The following is a 14,448-nucleotide window of genomic DNA, read 5'->3' as shown; positions in this document are numbered from 1 at the left end:
TTTTTTAATTGTGACTAAAATGTCTTGCTTTTTGAGCAAATTATCTACAATGTCCCGCTCTTAGAAAAATACTATATGACCTTCTTTTATGAAATTATGATGAATTAGTAAAATTAAGCATAATCGAAACCATTTGAAATACCAAATTGTTAATATAAAATCTGTAATCCTAACTGGTAACTATGGTCGGCCCATTCACCATACCGTACTGTATATTAGTCATTGGAGATAGTTTGAGACATTAGTGTGTGATTATGATAGCAGCCTCAGGGTGAGGTGTTGCGTAGCAGCCATCGCTGTCACTCGCTATAAGTCACTATGTCACTCTCTCTCTCTCTCTGTATATATATATATATATATATATATATATATTACACACACACACACACACGTGACAATGTCCCGATTTTAGCTCCAGTAAATCTGTGGTCACCTTACGCATGGAAGCTAGAGAATGAGAGGACACGGGCCCTCCTCCTCCAGCACACCAAAGAGGAGTGGGAGCTGTTCAGACGAAACCAGCAAACCATCAACAACATCGTTTCCTCGGTGCCGCGACGCCTGCATGAGGTTTTTAAGGCAGGAGACCACTGTACTACTTACTAAGGCTTTTCTGGTTGCTTTGGCTTGACCAGTGTCGGTAAACGTTGACACCGATATATTTTGGGAGTTTAGGTAGGATTTTGTTTCATTTTCCTTCTAACAGGTAATGAGAGATACCGTTACCATATCCACCCATGAGCACAGACATCAATTTTATTTTCCTTTTATGCACAGTTATTTTTAAAAGCCTTTTCATATAGAGATGTCATTAAATAATTATCGAATTGACATGATGGTGACTGTATAGAGGGAGTGTATACCGCGAGGGTGATCATATTTACTGTGGACACAGCCATGTCAGAAGTTGCATATAATACTGTGTTCCAAATACTAATTACATGTAAGGGAAGAGGACGCTTCTTACACAAACACTACGAAGTCAAAGCCATCCAGATTCCATTCTGCGTCTGAAGTCAAATACACGGAAAACACAGATATATGGCTCGGCACATATGTTTGATGTCACGTCAGTATACTTCTCTCATGAGCCAGCCCTTGATATCACCTCCTATCTAAAGTTTGTTATACGCCGCTATACAAGGTGTAATGCAGCATTATCTACCGAATAGTAAATTTTTTATATGATGCCCTGAATGAAAGGAAATAGATTAATTATGTGGCCACAACTTCGCATTTCATTCTCCTTCCACGACCTACCCTCCCTCCCCTCCCTCACTCCACACCAGCACTATCGCTCGTCCCCCCACCCACCTTCCCTTCTCTCTCTGGCCCCTCCCTCTCAGCCCCTCTTACCCCAGTGTGACCTGCCGCGCATAAAGGAGCCAGTCTGATGCACGGGGTACAGGATGATAGGTGATTATTTATGGCCACGACTGTACATTAACACACACACACACACACACACACACACACACACACACACACACACACACACACACACACACACACACACACACACACACACATTATCTCTGTGGTCCTCTTTTCTATCGTCCACCTTATCTTTGCTTTTAAATCTTAATTTATTCTTTTATATTTTCTTGATGACAGTCTCTCTCTCTCTCTCTCTCTCTCTCTCTCTCTCTCTCTCTCTCTCTCTCTCTCTCTCTCTCTCAAATCTGATCAATAGCAAGAATTATATGGAAAACGCTTTCTCAGGCTCCAATGGTTAAGGCTTCACAGCGACCATAAAGCCTGTATATTCTTTGTACCCCCCCCTCCAACCTTGGTACTGGTGAGGACAACCTTCTCGTTGTGGCACCAGTGTAACCGGACACTTCCATTGCCAGGTTATATAAACTTCGCTTAGCTCCTTTTCTGTCCCTCAAAAGGAGGAGGACGGACTGCAGGAAAAGAGCAACTTCATCCTGCAGTTCACTGGGTTCACGTCCAGCTACGTTTGGGGTTGCAGTTTCTTTCACTAATATGCTGTGTTCACTTTGACTAGGCGTGAAATTGTCATTTCCCAACTTGAATGCTGAGTAATAAGAAATTAACACTAGATTGTGATGCTACTCACGAAGAGGTGCTGGTGATGTAGGGCCATAGTATTGTTGTATTCTGGCACTGAGCTAAGGGAAATAGTCTGCAAGAGGACAAAAACTTGCTACATATTAAGTGAATGAAGACTAACGGTGGTGGTGCTGTTTGCAGGTGAAGTCAGACGCCAAGCTGCCAGTACTGGTGTTTATCCACGGAGGCGGATACTTTGCCGGTCAGACGGATTTATATCACCCTTATGCACTCCTCAGGCATGACATCCTTCTGGTTACACTCCAGTACCGTTTGGGCTTCCTTGGTAAGAATTTAAATATATACAATATGGGCAGGACCTGTATTTGCTCAGTTGCTTTCCATGCACTCTTCAGCCATGATATCCTTCTGGTTACACTCCAGTACCGCTTAGGCGTCCTTGGTAACGACCATTGAACTACTTTTACTCCAACTTTCCCTAAAACTGCCAACTCTCCATCTTGAATGCTCAGTTATAGCAATAGACTGTCACTTGAATACGGTGCTAGTCACGAAGAAGTGCTGTAGAAAGGTTGTACAGCTGTAGTTGTTTTTTTCTGCCACCGAGCGAAATGAAACAAGCTGCAAAAGTAGGAAAGTTTTGGCCATCTTAAAGTAATATAAGTTTAGTTATCCACATTTTGACGTAGACCTACTCTATTTGTTCAGTTGGTTTATATGCACTCCACACCCATGACATCCTTCTGGTCACACTCCACTACCACATAGACGTCATTCGTAACAACCATTAGTTATCCACATTATGGCAAAGAATTGATGTATTTGCTCAGTTGATTTCTTTCTTTCTTTTTTCTTTTTTTGCTTGAATACTTTTCAGTTTGATGCCATTCTTTTATTCTTTCATCAGTTTGTTTCAAACTAGGCATAATTGTTCCTTGGGCAAATATTCCCAGACATTTAAAATAAGTAATATTTAGGCCATTTAATGAGATTTATGGGGTCAAAGGTCAAACCATGCAAACAGCCACATTTGAGGATCCTATGTTATTGAATGTTCATTAATTATCATAGCAATTTTCACAGAACTATGTCAATGTAGTGCTGCTGTGTGGAAACCATCCTTCATTGCCTTGGCAATGTTGGCGGTTGTTAATTTGAGTTCGTATTCTTTTCCAAAGGTAAAGAAGAGGGACACATACTTGTGGTAACATCTGTACAGTATAACATGGTGGCTCTGCTGTCCTCATATACAAACGTTCCTTAACTCCCTTTATATCCTTAGATAGGAGGATGGTGGAGTGCAGAAGGGTAATCTCAGTATGCAGTTCATCGGGTTACGTTCAGATGAGCCTGGGGTTGCAACTACTATTACTGCTACTACTACTACTACTACTACTACTACTACTACTACTACTACTACTACTGCTACTACTACTACTACTACTACTGCTACTACTACTACTACTACTACTACTACTACTATTACAACTACTACTACCACGAATGCAAGTACCACCACCACCACTACTATTATACTACTACTATTTGTACTACATCTTGTGGGAAAAGGAAGAATGCTCAGGCTCTGACACCGTATTTTAAGTGCCATTGTACCTTTGATAACACACTCATGTTCCTAAAACTCACTGTAAGCTATGAAGTCGTCTGATGCTCTCAGAGTTTATTGAGCCTTTTTTTGTCTGCTTAATAGTGAACCTGCTTAGCATTATTGCACCTGACTGGTATAGCTTCACAAACGAATGGTATTCATAAGCTTCTTCGCCACATCAAGACAATATTCCGTGGAAGAACAGAATAGAAAAGAATAATGGAGACATGAACACAACACGATAATTATTCCTTCGTTTATCAGGATGAAGCACTGGTAACATTTTGCTTTGTTTTGTTTCGCTTATAAAGGCTTCAGCGTAGTCTCCAGCAAAAATAGTGACTGGCTCGATGAGCAGGTTGGTATTATGTGGCATCGCCGCACCCCCAGTTCCACCTCCCCCCCTCCCTTGTTCCCATTCATTCGCCTACCCTCCACCCTCCCCACATCCAAGTGCAAGACTCGCATTGTCTCAACCACTCTACCGTCATCCAATTGTTTTGGAAAATAGTGGTTTTGTTATGGTAACGAATAAAAACACCTTATACTGTATAGTTATTTATACACCACGATCTGAACTCGGGGTGATATAGTAGTATATTCGTATGATGGTGAGGTCTGTAATGATACAATTTATCATTTTGATGGTTGTATCCAGTTAGTGTGTAACATTAAACAGTCGGAAGCTATAAGCAGATGTTTGTAGTGGTCGGTGGTGTGTGGGGGGGTAGCCAGCCGTCACACGTTGTGGTGGAGGCATGTGGAGATAGGACCAGGGTCGATGGCTCTGCCGGAGTGGATAGTGTGTGTGTGTGTGTGTGTGTGTGTGTGTGTGTGTGTGTGTGTGTGTGTGTGTGTGTATTCCACCAATGCTCATAAACACGTCGTTATAATCACCATGAAGTGTGCATTACAATATTGCCCACTGCGCCATATGATAGTGATATTTAGAGTTAAATCATATGGCAAATAAGCATTTAATGATCGGTACACAGTAAGACCTTATTTTCTAAATGTTATTCAATCAGATATGCAGTGCAATGGCGGATTATAATACATTAGTTTGAACGTAGCCTTTAACTCTGCTGGGTAACATTCACTGTTGTCATTATACCACATGTTATTGTAGGGCAACTGGAACAGGGCGATAGCAAAGGTGGTGGGTGGTCCTAATCGGTGTTGACAGGGTTACCTTGTCACTCCCCCAGTTACCTACGACATTCCATTATCATATAAATCCAGTGTCTGACTCATTGTTTCCTATCGTTTTAAAATGCGTTCTTAAATATACCGGTAGTCAGTTAGTCTTCCTTATTAAATATTTGCGTAACCAAAACCATTTATCCATTTTAACATCCTTCCTTCTCTGTGGCAATTGACGTTTCGGCTGATGATAGTTAATGGGAAAAACCATGGCCACACAGAGATAGAGGAAAGTAGTAACAAACATGGGACACAAGTTGAAGAGCAAATAATCATAAGGTTAACCTGATCGCTACGTCTGTTACGTTGCTATTAGCAACATTGACCAGTGTGAACTGTAACCCGTCACACCTATGTTGGAAACGTTCTCACTGAAAACGAATAAACTGAATTATCTGTTGTATGGCATGATAATGTTGATTAGCATAAGCTGCAATTGAGACAAGTTTGTTTGGTTACTATGCAGATCATCCATTCGGCCAGTTTAGTTACTGGTTACCTTTTCCGAAATACGTCGTGTTATAAACGTGTGAATCGCAAATTACACCCTATTGCAGTTATAACTATATAAGGCAAGGTTACATTCCTGATATTGTTATCAGGTTGTGGCGTGTCTCCTGCTGGAGTGAGTGGCGATAAGTTGCTGAGGCAAGGGTTGGAGGGGGTTGGTTGTATGCAGCGCCGGATTAACCCTGCTGTGGCCTGGTAGGCAATGCAGACGGTTGACCTGCAATATACAGATCTTTTTTTTTTTTTTTCATTATTTCCAGTGAAATGTTGGCATGACCTATAATGGCCTTTTTTGATGGCCTGATGGGTGATGGCCCTTATTTGGACGCCTAAAGCGTATATTTATTCTGCTCTGGAAGTTTGGATGGCCTGTGGCAAGCTGTGACCTGGCAGGCAGTTGCCCAATTTGCCTATACCTGGTAATCCGACCCTGGTTGTATGGTGTGTGCGGGGGTCAGCACACCACGCGGCTCACTCTACTGTTGGCTGTCCTGTGTATGAAATTGACCTTGATACTTATAATACTGTCAGCAGCAATGAATGGCATCTAAATATTGAATGACCTTTGGTAATGCCAGCAACCACATCATGGCCTCGGCTTAACCACCAGACAAGCTGTCATCTAGTTCCTGATGCCCAACGTTATCCGATATCATGTATTAAGACATCAATAACCATGATAATATTGATCATGTGTTTGACATATCAGCAACACTTTTCTGTTATCACACATTGGGTATTAATAGTAACTAATGGTAATGACCTATAATAGAGTTTGTAAAGTAACAGTGATTACGTCGAGTAAGGGAAGGGGCACACCACCGACCACTATAAACATCTGCTTATAGCTTCCGACTGCTTAATGTTACACACTGACTGGATACAACCATCGAAATGATAAATTGTATGATTAAAGACCTCACTGTCAAACGAATATTCTATAGTATATCACCCTATGTTCAGATCGTGGTGTATAAATAACTCTTTTATGGATTAAAGCACTGTGTAATGTGTTTTTATTCGCTGTCATAACAAAACCATTATTTCCCAAGACAAATGGATGATGGAAGAGTGGCTGAGACAATGCGAGTCTTGCACCTGGATGTGGGGAGGGTGGAGGGTAGACGAATGAATGGGAACGAGGGAGAGGGGGAGGTGGAACTGGGGGTGCGGCGATGCCACATAATACCAACCTGCTCGTCAAGCTGGTCGCTCGATTTTTGCTGGAGACTGTACTTGGATGTGCCGGCCTTTATCACCAAATGGCGACTTTCCATTCAGCTCGGTCCTTGGCAGCCTTTCTTTTCATTCCCTTTTCCCTGAGGTCACACTTCTATGACCTCGTCCCAGGCCTTTTTTGGTCTGCCTCTCACAACTCTACTCCCAACGTTCACACTTCACAGTTTCTGCAACCCCATCCTCTCCACATGCCCAGATCATCTCAATCTACCCCTCCCCACCACAACAAAAATATGCTCCAGTCCCATCCTTCCTCTCAACTCTTCCGTCATAAACCTAGCCCCCTCAGACCTCGCACCCACTGTCATATCTGTATGTTTGACCCTTCGAATATCCTCTTCCTTAACTTCCCAGGTCTCACTACAATACAGCTTTACACCTCTAAAACATGCTGTATACAAAGACCTCTTAGCATGGAGGGAGAGCCCTCTCAATGTCAGGAGAGGCAACCACTCTCTGAACTTCTTCCAACCACTCCTCACTCTAGCCACAGAGCATATAACATGTTTCAAGTAACAAAACTCATCTACACACTCAAGTGACTCACCAGCACGATCAGTCCTTTCACGCCTGACAATCTCTACATGCTCTCCCTGACACACCACACACATGAAATCAGCCTTATCTCGTAGACCACTTCTAATACCACTACACCTCTTATGCACTAACTTATCACAAATACTGCATTAGATGGAATTACTTCCCATTCCTTTTTGGCAAACGGCACATGACCACTCTCCCTCTTCATTGACAGTACTTCCACTATCCCTGGATACTTCTGTTTCATCTACATTTACTCTCAAACCCTTGTGCCCCATTCTATCTCTCCTCTTCCTAAATCTTTCCTCCACCTCCCTTCCATTCTCTGCAGTCAACACCAAATCATTAGCAATCAACATCTCCCATGGGAGTCCATTTATGAAATTACGTGAGAGGGGCCCAAGCACCATGATAAACAATAAAGGGCGCAAGACTGATCCCTGATGGACGCAAACATTCACGGAAACCTTATCACTCAAATCTCCACTCGCCCTCACCTGGGTGATAGCACCCACATACGGTACTTAGCCATAACTACTTTAACAAGCCACTCCTCGATCCAAAGCTTTCTCATTGTTCACTTCACCACCTCCCTAGGGACTCTGTCAAAGGCCTTCTCATATCAACAGAAGCAAAGTACAGACCTCTTTTTTTTCCTGTTTTTTTTTTTTTTTTTTTTTCCTGAAGCTGTCGAACAATGAATATGGCATCAGTGGTCATTTTGCCTGGCTTAAACTCAAACTGCATCTCATCAATATTCACGCATTTTCTAATCATATCTCCATTACATTCATTATCTGGTCCAAAAGTTTCATGCCTCTTTAATTTCCTCTTTCCAGGGCATCAACCTTCCTCTTGTACATATTTACAATCATACTCTTCAGCCAGTCGTCTGGGACAACATACTCATATATAATAGTATCTATCAAATCAGTAACTAACTATATCTCCTGAGCCCTTCAGCATTTTAATAGTCGACCCAGGCTCGCCTGTCGCCCTCTTCAACTGCATCCTGCCTGCTTCCCTGCTCACATCAACAGCGTCAGTCAAAGGCCAAGGGCCTCCAAACCTTCCCTGTTCCAGTCAAACTCCTCATTCAGCAACCAGTTATAATGCTTTCTCCAGGCGTCTTTAATATCCCCACTGTTCACTACTACCTTTCAATCATCATTCTTCACACACTGCTTACCTATGAAATCCCCGATTTCCCCTCTTCATCTGATTTGCCACCTTAGGCATCATATTCTTCCTTTCAACGCTATTTAGGTTATCCAGTAAAAGTCTCTCAGACTCAAATTTTGCCCTGTGTACCTCTTTTCTAGCTCTAAGTTTGGCAGCCAAGTATTCCTCTTTGTTACCAACCCTTTTCCATTCCCGAAAAAACTTCATTTCTCCTTAACTGCAGCTTCTACATCCTCATCCCACCACCATGTTACCTTGTATCTTGGAGGTCCTTTTGTCCATCCACATTCTGAATTAGTAACTCTCAGAAGATTGTTCTTGAGAGCTCAGTACTGTTCATTAACACGTTTGTCAACAACTTCCTGTTCAACCACCACTTTATTCATCTCGCAATAGAAGGGATCTCTCACTGCTTGATTTTTCAACTTCCATATTTCCCTCCTAGGTACTCATAGGTCCTCTTCACCACCCGCATCTTAAGCACCATGTCACATATCAGTAATCTGTGTTGCTGCAAATCTTCGCTCCCCATAACATAAGGTGGTAATAATGGTGGTAATTATTCCTTCGTTTGCCAGGCTTCTTGTCAATGGAGGATGAAGCACTGGTAGCATTTGGTGGTAATTATTCCTTCGTTTGTCAAGGCTTCTTGTCAATGGAGGATGAAGCACTGGTAACATATGGCGGTAATCACTCCTTTGTTTGCTAGGCTTCTTGTCAACGGAGGATGAAGCCCTGCCTGGCAACTTAGGTTTGCAGGACCAACTGCTCGCGTTACGGTGGGTGCAGGAGAACATAATGGCGTTTGGCGGAGACCCTTCATCAGTGACTCTATCAGGCCACAGTGCAGGGGCCAGCTCTGCACACCTACTGATGCTCTCACCCAAGTCTGAAGGTGGGTACGAGAGAGAAAGAGAGAGAGGTGGGTACGAGAGAGAGAGAGAGAGAGAGAGAGAGAGAGAGAGAGAGAGAGAGAGAGAGAGAGAGAGAGAGAGAGAGAGAGAGAGAGAGCAACCTGCTACTCAGTTTTCTCCCACAGTTTTGAACCACTGGGGTATCATAAGGTCCTTGGAAGGAGAGACGGACAGGGGCACCTGAAACTGACACAGAGTGGAACGGAGGGACAAAGACAGATTAAGGTATAGACAAGAACATATAAAATTTACTGACCTTTTTGTCCTCCTCACTTCACACATGACTCATCCATCACGCCATCATTCAGTCGGGTAGCGATTTTTATTTTCTGGTGTGTCTTCGAAATCAGTTGAGTAAACTATGCTCGGTTCCACGGAGTCCGACGCACTGATTTTGCCAGCCGATGACAGGTGGATTTGGTAACACTGTGCGATGCACTCGGGCGGTGATTGGTGGATTTCCGTTGTGTTTGAACACGCTCCAAATTGACTTTGTACTCCAAGGCCGTCATTGATTTGTAAGATACCGGAAAATACAGATACAGTTTAAAGCAATGATATCTTTAATGATAAATATGTGCCTTTTAAATTACTAGAGATAAACCTGAACGACAGTGAGAACAAAAACTAAAAGTCGCGGCTGGATGTATACGGACAACAGTCAGCGACCGATTTATTTATCTCATTATGTTTGATTTCGTTCACACTGCACGCGGTTTTATTATAGCAGCAGAGTTCAACTATTATTTTCCCATGGGGTCTGCTTTTATCTTACTTTCCTTTCTTCCACCATTAACAAAATTCGGTTCTTCTACAGTGATGTAATCCATTATTTTCCCGGCTCTCTGTCAAGGGGACAGAAACATGCTTGAGGTGAGGGTGCATGGTGACCAGGGTTAGGGTGTCCGTCTGTCTGTCCGTATGTCTCTTATGATACGAAAATGTTAGGGAAAATCAAACACCAAACTTTTTTATGTAAGAAATAATTTTACCGCATCTGACTGGGAATACAAAAAAATGCAGATTTCTAAAGTTACTGTTACCTATGAAGGTAATGAAAATGTGTACGTGCACTATATATATTGAGAATTGCATGTATGTGTGTGTGCGCTCACACAAATGATAATTAGTGCTCACACAATTGATATTTAGAAGATAAGGTAAGCGTATCTAGGGTCAGGTTGTATATTAGCAGATGAGGTAATGAAGGGCACGGTGTAGACTGTACTATGACACTGTGTAGTAGTGGTAGGAAAAACATTCGAGCCTTCACAGGACCTCGGAACCACCTCGTTATGAACGTCTGAATTCCCGCCATAGTCGCTGACTTGTCCGTATGCATACAGTCGCGACTTTACTTAGTTTTTGTTATAATAATTTAAAGGGCACGTATTTATCATTAAAGATATCATTGCTTTAAACTGTATGTGTATTTTCCGGTATCTTACAAATCAATGTGGGCCTTGGTTGGAATACAAAGTCAATTTGGAGCATGTTCAAACACAACGGAAATCCACCAATCACTGCCCGAGTGCATCGCACAGTGTTACCAAATCCACCTGTTATCGGCTGGCAAAATCAGTGCGTCGGACTCCGTGGAACCGAGTTTTTTTTTTTTTTTTTTTATAGACAGAGACACACTTCTGTTTTTCTCACCCAGGTTTGGGTCATCGAGCCATTTTACAGTCAGGCAGCAGTCTGTGCCTCTGGTCTGGCTTCGAAATCATTTGAGGGAATCAGACAGAAACACTGAATACTTAATTACGTTTTTCTTGCCCCACTCAGCCGTACTTCATCGAGACACGGACATGGTTAATTTACCAACGTTTCTGTTTCCCCCACCCAGGGCTGATGTATGGAGCCATTTTACAGCAGGGCAGCGGTCTGTGCCCCTGGAGAGAATCAGACACAGCAGCAGTCTGTGTCACTGGAGAGAATTAGACACAGACATAGAAACTTTACTCACGCTTCTGTATTCCCTACCCAGGTCTGAACCACCGAAGCATTATGCAGTCAGACAGCGGTCTGTGCCCCAGGATAGAATTAGACTCAGACATAAACTTTACCCACGTTTCTGTATCCCCACCCAGGTCTGATCCACCGAGCCATTTTACAGTCGGGCAGCGGTCTGTGCCCCTGGTCTGTGTCCGGGTCCCACAGAGAGGTTGCAATGGAAGTGGGACGGCTGGTTGGGTGTGGGGGGCGCATGACCCCCTCACGCGACTTGGTGGAGTGTCTGAGGGGGGTGGAAGGTGACAGGCTGGTGCAGACGCTTACCACATTTATGGTGGGTGAGAGAGAGAGAGAGAGAGAGAGAGAGAGAGAGAGAGAGAGAGAGAGTTCTTTTATTCTCTTTACACTGGCTATTAATAGTAATACATATCCTAATCCTAGGGTTGCGTAGTTTTTACATTGTTACCCCAGATAATTTTATATAGCTTTAAAGACATTTTTAAAATTAGATGAATTATATGGAAGCACAATAGGTTTCCTAAGCCAGATAAAACATTTGCTGACAGCTAAAAGAAAATATAGAAGTCTATCCATCTATCTAAAGTCACACATCTTAATCTCGCGAGGGGTGGCCACAAACGAATCGCCCACGTGTCATTCTGTTCTTCGCCATTAGTCTGTCCTCTCTGCAACTCACCCCCCCCCACACTCACTCATATACCTCTCAATTCCATTCCGCTATCTAACCCTCGGTCTCCCCTTCTCCTTCCCTCCTGCACCTCACTCACATGCACTCTTCTTGTCAACCTTTCATTCAAAGTTAATTCTCTCCACATGGCAAATCCATAATTATCAAGGTACGAGTACTTCTCCTAATGCATTTTAGCACATCCACTTCAGTACCACGCTTCCCCATTTATCTGTTTGTCTCTCCGCGTAACTCCACACGCTTTTCTCAGATAAATTATTTCCACTCCTCTCACTCTTGACATGTTTCTATCCAAGGGAGTCCGAGCTTCACTTCCTTACGTTACAGTGGGGATCACCGAACTGTCAAGCAACCTCATCGTCTTGCAGAATCAAGGTTTACTTTGCAATACTTTTGTCTTGTACTTGCTACCTCCAGACGGCTTTATTCATATTCAAGTTTTTTTTTTTGTGTGTGTGTGTAGAGTGGTTCGATATAAAGTTCCGTTACTTTACAGTACCAGAGGTTTATTCTAAACTGAATAAAAACGGTAGAATACGCCATGGGGCGGAATGGATTATCTCCTTCAATCGGATTACGTCTTCATTTAGTTGATTCTCGCTGCCTCCTGACGAGTTTACTAAGCTTAACTTTATGAGACTAATGAAGTGGTCAATATTTATTTTCGCTATCCTCAAACTATGTTTTGTGTATCATCCAGTCCATTTTTGCCTCACCAGAAGCGTAAGGTCCCGTGACGAGGCTACTCAGTTCCGACATTTTAAGTGGATGTTACCAGCCTCACTCGGCCCTGAGAGGCATTATGTGAGCAGTTAATTCCAACCACTCCTTGGATGTAAGCCTCTACAAGGCCCATCCAGTTGGAGCGCCTTACCTCACTAGACCACCAGGCGTTTCTTCCACTCTGCAGAAACTTTCCAAACTAGGAGGGCTAAAACAGTCTTCGTTAACGCCTTCACTAAATGGGAACTCTCCTAAGATGAATAAATTCTTCTGGAGATAGCAAGAATAAAACACAAAATGCATTCTCGATTTCGAGGTATTACAGTGTACATCAGATGTGGCCAGCCATATCAGGAGTGTGCGTGCCGGCCGCTAGAGTACATAAACGCAACTCTTGGCCAGCCTGTTTTGCGTTGGGTGGCTCGTCCACCTAGTAACTGGAGGAACTCTCGGTCGATACCTGGCACGGTCAGGCTGTTGGAAAAAGTTGGTTTCCCCCATGCCCTTGTTGACCCAAGAGTATTATTAGGGATCTGGATGTAAGACAGACTGTTTTGGCCCGTGTTTTAAATTTAGGCGATGGTTATGATTTAGGAAAAATGGTTTTGTTAATCCTTGTAAAAAGCATAGGTATTAATCCTTAGTTTTGTTTTTATCTTCTCGTCTCTGTTCTTCCATTCTTCACTTCTCCAGTCTCTCCTTCTTTCCCTCCTCCTCTTCAAACTCTCCTCTCCCTCCACCTCCCTTGTCTTGCCCCTCCCCCACCTCTCCAACTCTTCTTCTCTCCCATCACTTTTCCAATCTCTCTTTCCCTTCCACCTTTCCAGTCCCTCCTCCCCCTCCACTTCTCCAGTCTCCTCTCCCTCCACCTCTCGAATCTTTTCTCTCCCTCCACCTTTCCAGTCTCTCCATCTCCTCCTGAGTTATTACTTTCCCTCCGTTCCCTCTCCTTCTGCTTTCCAGTCTGCTCGTTCTCTACTTCCCTCTTCTCTGCTTCTTTCCTCTCTCTCTCTCTCATCTCTTTCAGATCTTCCTTAACTCCCCTGCTCTGTTTTTATCTCCAGCTTCTCTTTTTTCTCCCTCCCTCTTCCCCGCGTCTCTTTTCCTCCTCTAATATCCCTCACCTCTCCATTTAACCCTCAGAAGTGGCAAGTATTTCCCGTGGTGAACACGCCTAGAGTGGACGGTGACCTGCTGCCCGCCCCTCCTGAGACTTTGGCCAGGGCGCGCACACACAGTCCAATCCCCATACTTTCAGGCTTCACGGAACACGACGGCGGACTCTTTGCCCTACGTGAGTCCAACCCATCTTGACTGTTGTATTTGTACTTCAGTCCTTTTACCTTAACTTTCCTCAGTTTCTCGTCCTTTTGCAACCTATGTTACATAGGCCGGTGGCAGAAAAAGAAAATGCTACGGCTCAACACCCTTCCCATAGAACTCCTTCTTGACTGGGATAATTTCTTCATGTTAATCTATTGTTACAACTCCGCATCCATGATGGAACTATGGCAGTTTTAGGACAAGTTAGGGTAAAAAGAGTATATCGCCTGACGCTTGTTCAAGGTAAATATTCCCTAACTGTTTAAAAGGGCTTAGAACAGTGGTTCCCAACCTTTTTGGTCCTGTGGCTCCCCGAGAAATTTATGAGAAGCTCCATGGCCCCTATATAACTCAGATTGTATATTTATATGTTTTTAATATTTGATATTGTGCAGAAAACGGTAATTACCCCAATATACTTAAGGCTAAACTAGCACAGTAAGGTATATTTCATACTTGATTTCTGTCAGGTTTTACCTAGACCAAATACCTTATAATATCTTATA

At 43.2% G+C, this 14,448-nt stretch overlaps 1 protein-coding gene across 1 annotated transcript in view; it reads left to right on the top strand.

Moving 5' to 3' along the window:
• Nucleotides 1-14,448, top strand: part of LOC145415445 (esterase E4-like) — a 48,073-nt gene that overhangs the window by 12,162 nt on the left and 21,463 nt on the right. Inside the window, exons 6-9 of the mRNA XM_080284722.1 lie at nucleotides 2,224-2,362; nucleotides 9,030-9,215; nucleotides 11,325-11,521; nucleotides 13,763-13,913. Of these exons, the coding sequence (XP_080140848.1) occupies nucleotides 2,224-2,362; nucleotides 9,030-9,215; nucleotides 11,325-11,521; nucleotides 13,763-13,913 (673 nt within the window). The remainder of the gene's footprint in view (nucleotides 1-2,223; nucleotides 2,363-9,029; nucleotides 9,216-11,324; nucleotides 11,522-13,762; nucleotides 13,914-14,448) is intronic.

The sequence above is a fragment of the Coenobita brevimanus genome, chromosome 102 (assembly GCF_032717465.1).
Source record: "Coenobita brevimanus isolate Jiangsu-jjx chromosome 102, ASM3271746v2, whole genome shotgun sequence".
Lineage (NCBI taxonomy): Eukaryota > Metazoa > Arthropoda > Malacostraca > Decapoda > Coenobitidae > Coenobita > Coenobita brevimanus.
Note: the sequence above shows the minus strand (reverse complement) of the source record. Positions and strands in the feature narration are given on the sequence as shown.